This window comes from Stegostoma tigrinum, chromosome 37 (assembly GCF_030684315.1).
Source record: "Stegostoma tigrinum isolate sSteTig4 chromosome 37, sSteTig4.hap1, whole genome shotgun sequence".
NCBI classification, from domain to species: domain Eukaryota; kingdom Metazoa; phylum Chordata; class Chondrichthyes; order Orectolobiformes; family Stegostomatidae; genus Stegostoma; species Stegostoma tigrinum.
This window is the reverse complement of record NC_081390.1, coordinates 12477632-12491871: the sequence shown is the minus strand read 5'-3', so window position 1 is coordinate 12491871 and position 14240 is coordinate 12477632. Positions and strand designations below refer to the sequence as shown.

At 38.7% G+C, this 14240-nt stretch overlaps 1 protein-coding gene across 1 annotated transcript in view; it reads right to left on the bottom strand.

Moving 5' to 3' along the window:
- tubgcp2 (tubulin gamma complex component 2) overlaps nt 1–14240 on the bottom strand; it is a 47833-nt gene that overhangs the window by 8552 nt on the left and 25041 nt on the right. Inside the window, exons 12-15 of the mRNA XM_059640237.1 lie at nt 14014–14186; nt 7246–7374; nt 5291–5411; nt 292–435 (exon numbers count right to left, since the gene is read on the bottom strand). Coding sequence (XP_059496220.1) covers nt 292–435; nt 5291–5411; nt 7246–7374; nt 14014–14186 — 567 coding nt within the window. The remainder of the gene's footprint in view (nt 1–291; nt 436–5290; nt 5412–7245; nt 7375–14013; nt 14187–14240) is intronic.

Genomic DNA, 14240 nt, shown 5'->3' with positions numbered 1-14240 from the left:
GGTCAGGCTTATCAATCACTATTACTCCAGATAGAGAACCTATCAAATCAAACTCACTGAGCTGTCAAAACTCCACAGCAAACTGGGAAACTCAAATTTCCAAGTTTCTCACTGGAAACTCAACTCCTCCCAACTGTCCTCGGCTTCTGTTACAGCACAGCATCACTGGTCTTGACAGTCGCAGACAGATAGCTGATTTGACGAGGAAGAATGAAGATGGGACTACGATATAAAACAGCATCAAAACCTCAATACTCATCAACATGTACAATGAAATCGGAGTGGGCTTACCTGCATACAGTTGGTAAACATGACACACACTGACATAAGTTTTGAAAAAATCTTCAGCAGCACCGTATTAGTCAACATACAATCCTTCATACAGTTGTCCAGAAAACTGGTATGATAGCTCAAAACTTCGTCAATATTAGATGCCTAATGAAGTAGTAAACAATAACACAAATTATGAAAAGTACTGATTGACCATAGGATACTTCACATACTTTAGTTAAATACTGCTTTATGATTGAGATGATAGGGGAGTGCTGAATGTTATCCATAATTTAAACCTTTAAAAATATGTTGCTTGAGTTCTAAGAAGCTTCATTTAAGAGTTACAAAACTGAATAGGTAACTTCATAGGTTCCTAAATTGTGTTTAGTAGGTAAACGCAAAAGTTTTCTTTGGGTCATTGTCACGATCAGCCACTGGAGAAACATTTGCAAAGACCTCAAGTGGGCCATAGGAACAAGTCTGCAATGATCTTCAGTTGAAGTTCCGGTCTCTATTTAGGTGAACAGCTATTTTGATAGGCCAGAATGCCAACCCCTTCCACCTCCAAATGTAACGCTGTCTCTAAACAGTGCTAATTATTATTCAGCATGCAAAACAATGATGCACAACATCAATATACAAAATTAGTATCCAGTAACTGGTTGGAAAAAAAGTTTTAAATTTATTCATAAGATTTGGACATCACTGGTTGAGCTAACAATTATCATCCATACTTTATTGCCTTGGAGAAGACGATGGCGAGTTTCCTTCTTTAAATTGCAGTCTTTGCGGTGTAAAGACACCCATAATGCTAGTGGGAAGGTAGTTCCAGATTTTGACCCAGAGACAGTGAAGGAACATCCAAGTCAGGATGGTCTGGAGCTTGCAGGTGAAACTGCAGGTTGTGTTGTTCCCATACATTTAATGTTCTTGTCCTTCTAGGTGTTGGATGCTATAAATTTGGGAAGTGTTGTTCAATGAATCAGTGAGTTGTTGCAGTGTATCTTATAGATGGTACATTCTGCTGTCATTGTGCTTGAGTAGTGGAGGGTGCAATGTTTAAGGAATTAGACAGGGTGCCAATTAAGCAGGCTGTTTTGACCTAGGTGGTGTCAAGCTTCTTGAGTGTTGTTGGAACTGCATTCATCCAGGCAAGTGGAGAGTATTCCTTCACGCTCCTGAGGTGCTGCATCTTTGAAAGGCAAATCAGGGTTGGGCTTATACACTTAATGGTAAGGTCCTGGCGAGTGTTGCTGAACAGAGAGGCCTTGGAGTACAGGTTCATAATTCGTTGAAAGTGGAGTTGCATGTGGATAGGATAGCAATGGTGGCATACGGTATGCTTGCCTTTATTGGTCAGTGCATTGAGTATAGGAGTTGGAAGGTCATGTTGGGACTGTACAGGACACTCATTAGGCCACTGTTGGAATACTGCCTGTAATTCCGGTCTCCCTGCTACAGAAAGGATATTGTGAAACTAGAAAAAGGTGTTCAGAAAAGATTTACATGGATGTTGCTAGAGTTTGAGGATTTGGGCTATAGGAAGAGGCTGAATAGCCTTGGGCTATTTTCCCTGGAGCTTCGGAGGTTGAGGGGAGACCTTACAAAGGTTTATAAAATCATGAGGAGCATGGATAGGTTAAATAGACAAGGTCTTTTCCCTGGGTTGGAGGAGTCTAAAGCTAGAGGGCATAGTTTTAATGTGAGAGGGGAAAGATTAAAAAGGGACCTAATAGGCAACTTTCTCATGCAGTGGGTGGTGTGTATATGAAATGAGCTCCCAGCACAAGTGGTGGAGACTGGTACAATTATATTTAAAAGGTGCCTGGAAGGGTTGAAAGAGATATGAGCCAAATGCTCGCAAATGGGACTAGATTTATTTAGGGTATCTGGTCAGCATGGGTGAGATGGACTGAGGAGTCAGTTTCCGTGCTGTACATCTCTATGACTCTATGACTTATGCCACTGTAGATGGCACAGGCTTTGAAGAGTCAGCAGGTGAGTTACTTGCTGCAGGATTCCTGGCTGTTGATCTGTCAAAACGGCTGATACAAGTGACTTTCAATAAACCACAACTACTTTCCTTTGTGCAAGTTACGATTCTAATCATTATGAAGGCTTCCCGCTGAGTTCCAATGTCTCTTGTTTTGATAAAGCTTCTTGATCCACTTTGGGTGAAGTGATGCCTTGTTGAGGGCAATTACCCTTAAGGTCATTTTTGTCCACATTTGGACCAAGGCTGTAATGAGGTCAGGAGCCAAGTGGGCTTTGTAGAAAAAAAACTAAACCAACATCTTCCATCACTTTGCTGATGATTAAAAGCAGACTAATATAACAGTAATAGGCTGGATTCAATCTTCCTGCTTTTTGTGGACAGGACATCTCAGGGTAATTATCCATATTGCTAAGCAGGCGTCAGCGTTGTAGGTGTACAGGAATAGTTGGCTAGTCAGTGCACATAGGCTTTGCAATATTCAACCCTTTCTTGACATTATTGAAATTAATTTTATGCTAAATTATCTTCATGTCTAGAACCAGGTAGTTAGCAATTAAATAAACATCTTGGTCCTAATCAAAAACATATAGATTCACGGATTGTAACTCAGGCAAATAGCTTATCATTTCCAAGTTATCATAAGATACATGAATATGCTTTAGAGTACCGTGATCTTTACATCATTCACTTTCTGGATAGAATCAGGAAAGACGGAGCAGCAATCAGTATTATTATTATAAATTAGGTTTGAGACAAAAATGGACAACATTAAAAAAAATTCAGGCACTTGCATACTCTAATGAACTGACAACACCACAGAATGCAAAGAACTGCAATATAACTGAGGAAGCCTAGGAATAGCCATTCCACTCTAGGCTTCAAGGATGGCAACTTTCCAACTTCACCAACAAATGTACCCAGACTTCGAGCAAAACTTCCGGCACCAGGCCATTTGCCTAATCAGAACTCATCACACTTAATTAAATCCATTTCTGGTATTGCACAACTGCATGAAATCTAGTCGCTTACTGAATAATCATATGTTCAATCCAAGGACGATGCAATGTTTTCTTCTTTCCCGGTATGTCTATGAGCAGTTGAATTGATGTAGAGTACGTGTAACAAGCAGAAAGCACAATCTCAGACCAGTTGCACTCATCTTAGTTAGCAAAACCATTTCAAAATCCATTTCCAGAAGAGCACCATACCACCGAATACGCTGGATCCTGAATTGATTGAAAGTAATCAGACATCTGACGTATAACTGCAAGCTGACCCAAGTTCCAGGAATTTGCACACAAAAGGCATTTATACTATAGTTCTGAGCACCTTTCTAGTTGCTGATGATTCTCTCTTTACATATGCTAACACATTGTTTAATGATCAGTAGAACAAAGAAATTTTGGGGTCTATGTGCTTAAATTGTTGAAAATGGCAGGGTGGGGTTGAGAAAATAGTTAAAAAGGATTATAGGATCCTGGGATTTATAAATAGAATTTAAAAAAAAGCACCACACTTCCAGAAAAATATGAAGATTTTAGAGAAGGTGCAGAAAAGATTTGTGAAAATGTTTCCAGGGATGAGGAACTGCAGTTACCAAACAGGCTGGAGTTGTCTTCTTTAGAGAAAAAATATGATAATAACATGCAAAATAATGAGGGGTCTAAACAAAGCAGATTGAGATAAACTATTACCATAGTCAGAAAGGGAAGCCCAGAAGACAGAAATTTAACATGATTGACAAAAGAATCAAAGACGACAAGAGGAAGGACATCTTTAATGCAGTTAGGCTCAAGAAGGCAGTCTGTGCCTATGATGGAGGCAGATTCAATGATAGTTTTCAGAACGGAACTGGATAAGCAACTGAGGAGAAAAGAAATGTCAGGACTACGAGGAGAGGGTAGTGCAGTAAGAGTCGTTGACTTGTTCTTGTGAGGAGACAACATGAACATAATGGGTTGAATGGCCTCCTGTGTTATAATCAATGATTTTGTTCTATGCTTCCATGAAAAATAACATTTTAAAATTCTTTTTCAGTGTTAACTACAGAACAGGAAATGTCCTGTACTTCTGGGCACCAAAGGCCAATTTCTTTACTTCAATTTCAAGCATAAATTACCCTCTCAAGGCACAGTACAAACAAACACAGCTGCCATTTAAAGTCATACGCTGTGTGATCAAAGGAAAAGCTGTGCTCAAATCACCAATGACAATATTCTACTGTATAAATTTTGGCGTCTATGGTTCTAAGCTACAATCTCAGCCGACGTCCTTTTACTTTAAGTGTGAACAACACTAATGTTTTAAAACTGGAAACAACGCTTGACTGAGATTGAATGACCCCCGAATGTACATCTGAAGTATCTATAAACCAAACATTTTTATCCTTACTACTATCCATAATAAAGCAATGATGAAATTCTAACAAAAAATAACCAAAAACAATAATTTCAATGTGAAAACATTGAAGATGTACTTCTATTTCAAATACTTCCAATTATAAATATTAATAGGATATACAGTACAGGCAGTATTAACAAGGGGCATAAATAACTATGAAATCTTGTCTAAATATTTTATTAAGTACCATGAGACAGTATGACAACAATATGGTTAGCGTACATTTTGATTTAATTAGCTGTCTCTACAGTAATGTCTTCCACATTTAGCTTACAATTCCTCAGCAATTTTTCCATTATTGCCAAAAGGTTTACGTGAGGTTAGTGAGTAGGAAAAACAAAACACATTCAGAGTATTCATTAAAACTAAACGCTTTTAACAGCAGGTAATTTATATTTTCTTAAATGTAATTTGCCTCATGATTATAACCGAAAAGAAATGCTGAGCTAATCTTTTCCACATTGTCCAAGTTAAAAGCTGCACAGCGCAAAATACAGTACCAACTGTCCAGGAATTTGGCAATATTTTATACATTAAAATGGTTTCAGCAAAATACTAGGTGAAAGTGTGGTACCATTAGACTTTGTTAATTGCTCTCCAGCTATTTTGAAGATTACTTACGGATTTTAGATTATTTTCCATAATGTGCCAATTCGGCTCCATAACCTCAAACATCATGTAATACTGAATGTTCTGCACAAAATTCAGCATTCGCTGTCTCAAAGTGAAAGCTGCAGCAAACCTAATGGAAAAAGCAACACTTATGGTGAACACCTAAAACCTGAACTATCGAAATCCTATAACTAAAATCCCTATATTCAGGACAAAAAGGTGAGAATAAAATTGATTTTGTCTATCACTTTTTCACAATAAATACAGTTTATTATTACAATACAGTGTATTACAGCCTTAATACAGTTTATATGTCAAGTTATTCCTCAAGTTTAAATGGCTATAATTCCCCGTTTTCTTCCTCAAAGAAGTTCAGAGTCAAACATGCTTGTAAAAAAAAAATTACCCAAAACTAAAATGTATTGGAGACATGAACTTTGGCTCTGTGGTACCATTTCCAATCAAGTCAGAAGGCTATGCATTTGAGCTCCACTTCAGGCAGTACCATTGAGAAGAGAAGCAAAGCTCTGATGTCTGAATAGCAGGTTTATACCTAGCAGGACACTCATGTTTGAGGAGAATGATGTGGCTCTACTGTAGCAAACAGGAGGCAGAGCTCCAGCACCCAAATACTGAATTGACAAGTCATGTCCGATGGGGCATTGGGTGATAACTTCCTCACTACCTGCAATATATGCCCAGGCACGTCTCCTGGTTACAGAGTTGACTCTGGCTAATGACCTGCCCATTTATGAAGGGACTTGGTTATGGGAATGGTTGGCTCATCTGCTGTTTGACAAGAGAGAGGATGACAGCGTGATTGGACAAGTTAACATCTGTTTCTGTTGATACCAATTCTGAATCCATGTCTTCACAAAAACAATGCGTTATACTCAAACCTTTAAAGGATTAAAATACTTTTGAGGAATAGACATTTTGCATATTAGGTTTCAAATATTTATAACAGTCTTTGAATAACTGGGAGTAATTCACATAATGAATACATATTTCTAAATTGCGACTAACTTCAATTTAAGAAAGAATGAATCAATGTGGTTAACATTAAGAACAAGTAGACAACGTCTCAAAACAAAAAAAACGAGACCATGACAGATCAAATTGAATATTCATCCAATTACATGTCTCAAAAGAATTCTGTCAGATATTTTCTTGTGGTTTCACCCACTCCACAGCTGAAATTATGGGAACTGATTGGGTAAACCCAAAGAAGTTTCCAGTCAGTATGTTTTGTGCATATGAAGTTTGAGCCACACCTTGTATTCTGCGCAGATGGCAATGATGGAGCTCAATAAACAAGTTGGGTGGATAAATGCTACAAGGTTTCTCAATTTACAAAAGAAAAATCTGCTCAATGGAATTCTCATGTAAGAACCGCAATTTTTAGGCTTGGTTTCAATCAGCTAAAGTGTATTTACTTTATTCAATATAAATAGCTATTAATTCATATAATATTTAAACAAAATGCCAAAAATGAACAAGTAGCATTTTAATAAGTGGATCCGTATGTTGTTCTCCACATTCTTACCCTATGCTCTTATGACTGGCTAAATTACATATTTCATATCTTCCATATAAAAAGTGGATGTATTTTAAAGGACATTTGTCACAATGCAAGCTCTAATTCTCAGATCATTGATAATGTGAACCTATATAATTTTGTACAATTTACACAAATTGCAAGACCATTTTGCCCGTGAATTAAATTGAAATGATGCTATTTTCATTCAAGCAATGTATGATGTGTAACGGAAAGCTCTATTAGAGAAAAAAAATGGCTATGCTGTAAAATGTGAAAGAATCTGAACACTTCAAAATTGGCTTATGAGCCAACATATCCAGAGATGGAGGCTTACAATAGTTGGAAATACACTATTCCAGTAGCAATACAGCAATGCACTAAATCTTGAGAACGCATGGTACACCTTGTTCCAAAACATACTTACCATTTAGCCGAGTGTAATGAATTCTGTTTTGCAACTTTATTACTGATCCACACGTTGCACAGCTGCCGTTCCACATGTTTGCAGTAAAACATATGTCTGAAGAGCATTTGATACCTAGTCAAAGCTTTCCTATTGAGAATAAACAAATGAATAGTAAGCTTACAGAAATGCAACACTAGAAACAGAAATGAGATCTTTATTGTCAATGTTTGTTGGAACAACTACATAAAGCCTCTTTTAGACGGATGTTTAGAATGCATCTTATGGCATCATGTTTTCAAACTGTACACATATAATTTTAAATCTCAGTATTCTGCTAAAAAAATTGTTGCGTTATTGTTCCTAATGCCTTCTAGAATTTTAACTCATAGAGGGGATTGGTTAGCTCAGCTGGTTGAACGACTGGTTTGTGAAGTGGAGTGATGCCAGCAGCATGGGCTGAACTCCTTTACTAGCTGAGGCTACCATGAAGGTCTCACCTTCTCAATCACTCCCCTCTCCTGCGACATGACGACCCTCAGGTTAAAATCACCACCAGCTGCCTCTCTCTAATGAAAGCAACCTGATGGTTCTCTGGAACTATGGCGACTTTGCCTTTTAATATGCAAAGTAATTGGAATCATCCATGAAATAATAACAGAAAGTCTCTCGAGCATTTGTTGTGAAAGTATCAGGTTTGCTTTTAAAGTTAAAACTAAACAATTATTCACTATCATAAAGTTAATGGTTATAGTGGTCTCTACGTGATACTTTAGAATGATACGATGCTTATCGTACTTTCAATATAGTTCATCTTCCATTTAATCAAATAAATGCTCTCACACAAAACACATTTTAGGAAACTCATTCATACCATTCCAGGGCATTTAGCTTCAACTCCATCGTTTTAAAGAAGTCTTGTGATTACAGGTAGGAGGAGAGCAAAAATGGCAAGAAATCAAAAGTACAAAAACATGAAATATAATAACAAGCTGCATGTGCCTGAGAAAATTACTGAAGGTAAGAAGGGCAGTATTTACACACTGACTCAACTCGAATCAAACAATGAGGGTCAGTCACTTACTTATTGCATGTAACACATTCATGTCATTAACTCCCATGTTCTCCACTCAACAAGTCAATTGTGTGCAACATGTAAAACAAAAGTCTTGGAAACAATATTGAAGCCAGTTTGCAGCACAGCAATTGATAGCTTGAGTGATTAGATCAAGTCAATAATGATTTCAGATTTATTATTCCAAGTATTTATTTTGCAAATAGTGTTAAGCTTTCTATATTTGACCAGCAACTGTCACAAGACTTCAAAGCTGTTTCAATCTTTGAAACGCTTTGAGGAGCCTAACACAATTTTTAGATTAGTTCATGGGATGAGAGTGACGCAGACTAGACCAGAATGTATTTGTCCATCCCAAATTACTCTGCAGAAGGTGATGGTGAGCAACATTTATGGACTGCAGCTGTTCTTGGGGTTGGGGATGCCTAAGGGCTGTTAGGAAGGGGGTTGAGAGATGTTCATTGAAGTTTGACCCAGCAGAGTGGAGGAACAGCAATATCATTCCAAGTCAGAAACAAAAACAAAGTTTCCAGAAAAGCTCAGCAGCTCTGACAGCATCTGTGAAGGAGAAAACAGACTTAAAAGTTTCTGGTTCAACCTGAAATGTTAACTGTTTTCTCCTTCACAGATGCTGCCAGTCCTGCTGAGCTTTTCCAGCAACTTTGTTTTTGTTCCTGATTTACAGCATCCACAGTTCTTTCAGTTTTTATTCCAAGTCAGGATGGTGCCTCACTTGAGAGGTGAAGTTGCAGGCAGTGAGGTCTCTAGATACCTGCTTCTCTTACCTTTCTGTTGTACAGGTTGGAAGTGCTGTTGAAGGTGCCTCAGTAAGTTACTGCAGTGCATCTTGTAGATGGTACACTGATGCCACTGTGCACTGGTGAAGGAAATGAATGTTCAAGATGGTGATATGGTACCCATCAAGCAGGCTGATTTGTCCTGGATAGCGCTGAGCTGCTTGAATGTTGTTGGCACAACACCCATTCAGACAAGTGAACAGTAATTCTATTACATTCTTGACTGGTGAATGCTGGACAGGATCTGGGGAGTCAGAAGCAAGGTACACACCCAGAATTCCTACTCTCATATCCACAGTATTTATATAGCTTTTCCAGTTTTAATTTTTTGTCAATGGTAACTCTTAGAATGTGATAGTTGAGGTGCAGCAATGGTAATGCCATTGAACGTCAAGGGGCAATGTTTAGGTTCTCTCTTATTGGTGATGATCATTGTCTGGCACTTGTGCAGCACGAATGTCACTTGCCACTTATCAGACCAAGTGTGCAATGATGTCTATATCTTGCTGCACTGGGACGTAGACTGCCTCAGTACCCGAGGAGATGTGAAAGTACTGAATATTGTGCAAACATTAGGAAACGTCCCTATTTTGGTTCTTATGATGGACAGAGGCCATTTTTAAAACAGCTCAAGGTGGCTGAGCCTAGACCGCCACCCTAAAGAACTCCTGTAGTGATGTCTTTGGACTGAGCTGATCTATAATCAGAACCATCTCCCTTTATGCTAGGCAGGACTTCAGAGTACACAATTCCCATCGACTCCATTAAAATCAAGCTTTGTGATGTCAAGGGTTGTCAAATAATAGGTGCTTTACAAATACTATTTTTTCAAACTAATTTCCTTATTGTAGCTTTGCAATTAAATTTGATATTTTTGCCACAGAAAACAAAAAAAAACCCTCCCTTGGTTGTCTCAGTACAAAGGATTATTAGCCTTGCACATAGTGTAGATCTTACTCTTATTTAATTTTAAATTAAAACAGTCAAAACCTATTTTTAATAAAATCAAAAATCCTACAAAATAAATCTCTGAAATACATTGAACATTAGCTAATTTAATGAGGGATTCAAATTTCATATAGACATTTCCTGCCAAGCTTCCCAGGTATCTGTAATGACCCTGAATTCCATTGAGTATCAGCTAACCGAACTTCCTGCCAGGCAGATGATTGCTGGCATATGAATTCTCAGTAAGCTGGGTGACAGATCCTGCCTGGAAATCAGTCAGAAAGCTGAATGTCACAGCATAATGGGTTGTGGTAACAGTAAACAGAAAAAAATCCTGTTAACAGCAAATCTTTTCCACTGTTATCATGGTTTTATAATAAAAAAAGACTTAATATGCTGATTAAAAAAACTAAGTACCACTGGAATGAGAACTTACAAACTAGCTTCACTGCTATTTCATGATCAATATGAAAATTTCAGGAAGTTTTGAACTATCTTTTTAGATCTGAGTTAACTTACATAATATGGATTAAAAATACATCAGAAATTGGAAGTGGTTGCTCAAACATGCTTCACCTAAGTTTCACATAACTGATGTATCCAAATGTGGATCAGCTGGTGCACCTTAATTTATGATGGTGGCTAGGGTTTTGAGAGTGCAGGTTTCACTATATTATGGCTGCAGACACTTCAATGTTAAGTTAACTAACTTTCCAGGGCTTGTTTACCTTCCTATTAGGGCTGAAACCAATAATATTATATAATTTAATGAAGAGTTAACCAATTAATTTAATTCTTGTGTAGTGTCAGCTGAGGGAGAAACATTGGACATGAATCATCTTTGAATATTTTCTTAAATTCATTGATGAGATCTGGGTGTCATTGGCTGGGACAGCATTTATAGCCAATTCCTAGCTGTCCTTGAGAAGATAGTGATGAGCTGACTTCTTGAACCACTGCTGGGCATTTGGTGTAGGTACATCCACAATGATGTTAGGGAGGGAGTTCTGGGGCTTTGACCCAGTGACACTGAAGGAAGGTGGTTCGAAATCTGGATGGTGAGTGGCGTGAATGGGAAATTGCAGGTGGTGTTGTTTCCATATTTTACTGCACCTGCCCTTCTAACCAGCAAGCCCTGAGAAGACTTGCTGAATTTCTGGATTGAAACTTGCGCATAGCACAGGCTCTGCTTTTGAGCAGAGGTATTGGTGGGAGTGAATATTTGCTAACATGGTGCCAATCTAGTGAGCTGTTTTGAACTGGATGGTTTCAAGTTTATTCAAAGTTGTGGGACTGCAGTCATCAACTGCAGGCAAATCGGGATATTCAATCATACTCCTGACTTGGCCTTTCAATGGTTGGCAGGCTTTGGGGAGTTAGGAGGGGCGTTACTTTGTCAATGATTCCTAGCCTCTGGCCTGCTACTGAAACCAAAGGACTTATATTACCAGTCCACTTCAGTTTCTGGTCTTTGGTAACCCACATGATGTCTATATTGGGGGAAACAGTAATGGTGATATCATTGAATGTGAAGGAACCGTGGCTAGACTGGAGACAGTCATTTCCTGGCACTTGGATGATGTGAATATTACTCCTAGATACTGTCCAGATCTTGCTGCATTCGGGTATGGACTGCCTCAATATCTAAGAAGTCATGAATGGTGCTGAACATTCCCATTTCTGACCTTCCAATGGAGGAATGTCATTAATGCAGCAGCTGAAGATGGTTGGGCCTAGGACGCTATCCTGAGGAAACTCTGTAGTGATGTGCTGGAACTGAAACAATGGAACCCCAACCACCACAACCATCTTTCTCTGTGTCAGATATAGAACATAGAACACTACAGCGCAGTACAGGCCCTTCGGCCTTCGATGTTGTGCCGAGCTGTGAAACCAATCTGAAGCCCATCTAACCTACACTATTCCATTATCATCCATATGTTTATCCAATAACTATTTAAATGCCCTTAAACTTGATGGGTCTACTACTGTCGCAGGCAGTGCATTCCACACCCTTACTACTCTGAGTAAAGAACCTAACTCTGACATCTGTCCTATATTTATCACCCCTCAATTTAAAGCTACGTCCCTTCATGCTAGCCATCTCCATCCGAGGAAAAAGGCTCTCACTGTCCACCCTATCTAATCCTCTGATCATCCTGCATGTCTCTATTAGGTCACCTCTTAACCTTCTCCAAACTATGTCTTCAAAGTCACATGTGGCTCAGAAAATATGAATTAAAATGCTGTCCATGCACTGAAAATTCATGGTGAACTTGGAAATGAATATTAATGTTGCTGGGTATGAAGTTACACAAAGTCGCACTCACATTCAATATTTACTCAAATGTGCATAAAAACGTATTGGGAAACTATTTTGGTATTAAAGTTATAAAGTACAACAAAAGTTGCATCTATGTTAAAAAAGTTACTGAAATGTCAGGTAGTGACCTATGCTGAAGATTGCCTGACCATGTAGATTAAAAATCCATGTTGAAATCCTTCTAAACTCACTCCAACCAGTACAGAGTTTCCCCTTGATTCTTACTGATTCCAGCTTTGCTGGAGTTTTTTGAAGCCACATTAAGTCAAATAAGCCTTGGTGTCCTGGGCAGTCACTCTCACTTCATCTCTAGAAAACAGCTCTTTTACACTTTTGACTAAAGCTGCAATGAGGTCAACAGCTGAGTGGCCTGTCAGAGCATAAACTAGGTGTCAGTGAGCAGGTTATTGCTGAGCTATTGATAATTAATAGCACTGTTGATGACACCTTCCATCACTTTACTGATGATTGAGAGTAGACTGATGATGTGGTTATTGACCGGGTTGGATCTGTCCTGCTTTTTGTGTACAGGACATACACGGGCAATTTGCTACATGGCTGTGCTGATCCCAGTGTTGAATTTGTACCGGGACAGCTTGACTCCAGACTCAGCAAGTTCTGGATCACTGGACTCTAGTACTATTGATGAATGTTGTCAGGGCCCATAGTCTTTGCAGTATCCAGTATCGCCAAGTGTTTCTTGATATCACATGAAATGAATCAAACTCTCTGAGGGCCAGCACATGTATCACTGGGGACCACTGGAGGAGGCCGAGATGGTTCATTCACGTGGCACTTCTGGCTGAAGATTCATGTGAATGCTTCACACATATATTTTGCCTTGATGATCGAGGCTTCCTCATTACTGAGGATGGGATGTTTGCACAGTCTCCTCTGTGAGCTGTTTAATTGTCCACCACCATTCAAGACTAGATGTGGCAGAACTGCAAAGCTTAGATCTAATGTGTTGATTGCAAAATTGCTTAGGTCTCTCTATTGATTGCTATTTATGATTTCTAGCATGCAAGCAGTCCTGCTTTGTGCAGATTGACAATTCATTCTTAGGTATGCTGTCTTTCCCTCCTGAATCAGGGTTAATTTCCTGGCTTGTTGGTAATGGTAGAGTGGGGCATATGCCAAGCCACAAAGTTGCAAATTGTGTTGGAGTACAATTTGGCTGCTGTGGATTGCCCAGCACACCTTAAGGATGCCCAGTTACGAGATGTATTTGAAGTCTATCCCACTTGGCACAGTTATATAAATGAAAGGGATATTTTGTTTCCATTGGAGGAGGAATGCAGTGCCTCTGTTGAAAGATGGTACCCCCAACAACCTTCTCATTATGTTATCTAACTTTTGTAGATAAATCTGTAGTGAGTCTTAATGCTACATCCAAGTCAAACTAACATTAACCAGATTCATTCAGTTGGTGAGCAGCATATCTTTTTTAAAGCTGTAGTGAAATTCCAGAAACTAAACTATATTCTAAAGAAGGACTTAAGTTTCTATCATCACAAGAAATCTGCATTGCCTTGATCAAGTATTGTTCAAGTATTGTTCGAGTCCCAACCAAACAAATAAGTTAACTGAGGAGGACTTTTCTGGTAGAACTGCATGCTGCACTGCAGCTAAACAAGATCAATTACCTATTTATAATCAACGAAAGTGGCCATTTCACAACATAATCAAAGGAGAAAGCTTCCAGGCCACTAAGAGCAATCTCTGTTGGATCTGCATTGATGATAGCTTTTTCCTGTTTGGTTTCAATAGCCAGAACCCGCAGCAGCTGAGTAATGAGGTCATGTGGCATTAGATTAATCTGCAGAGGAATAAAATCATTATTCAGTTTCATCTACTGAAACAAAAACTCAGA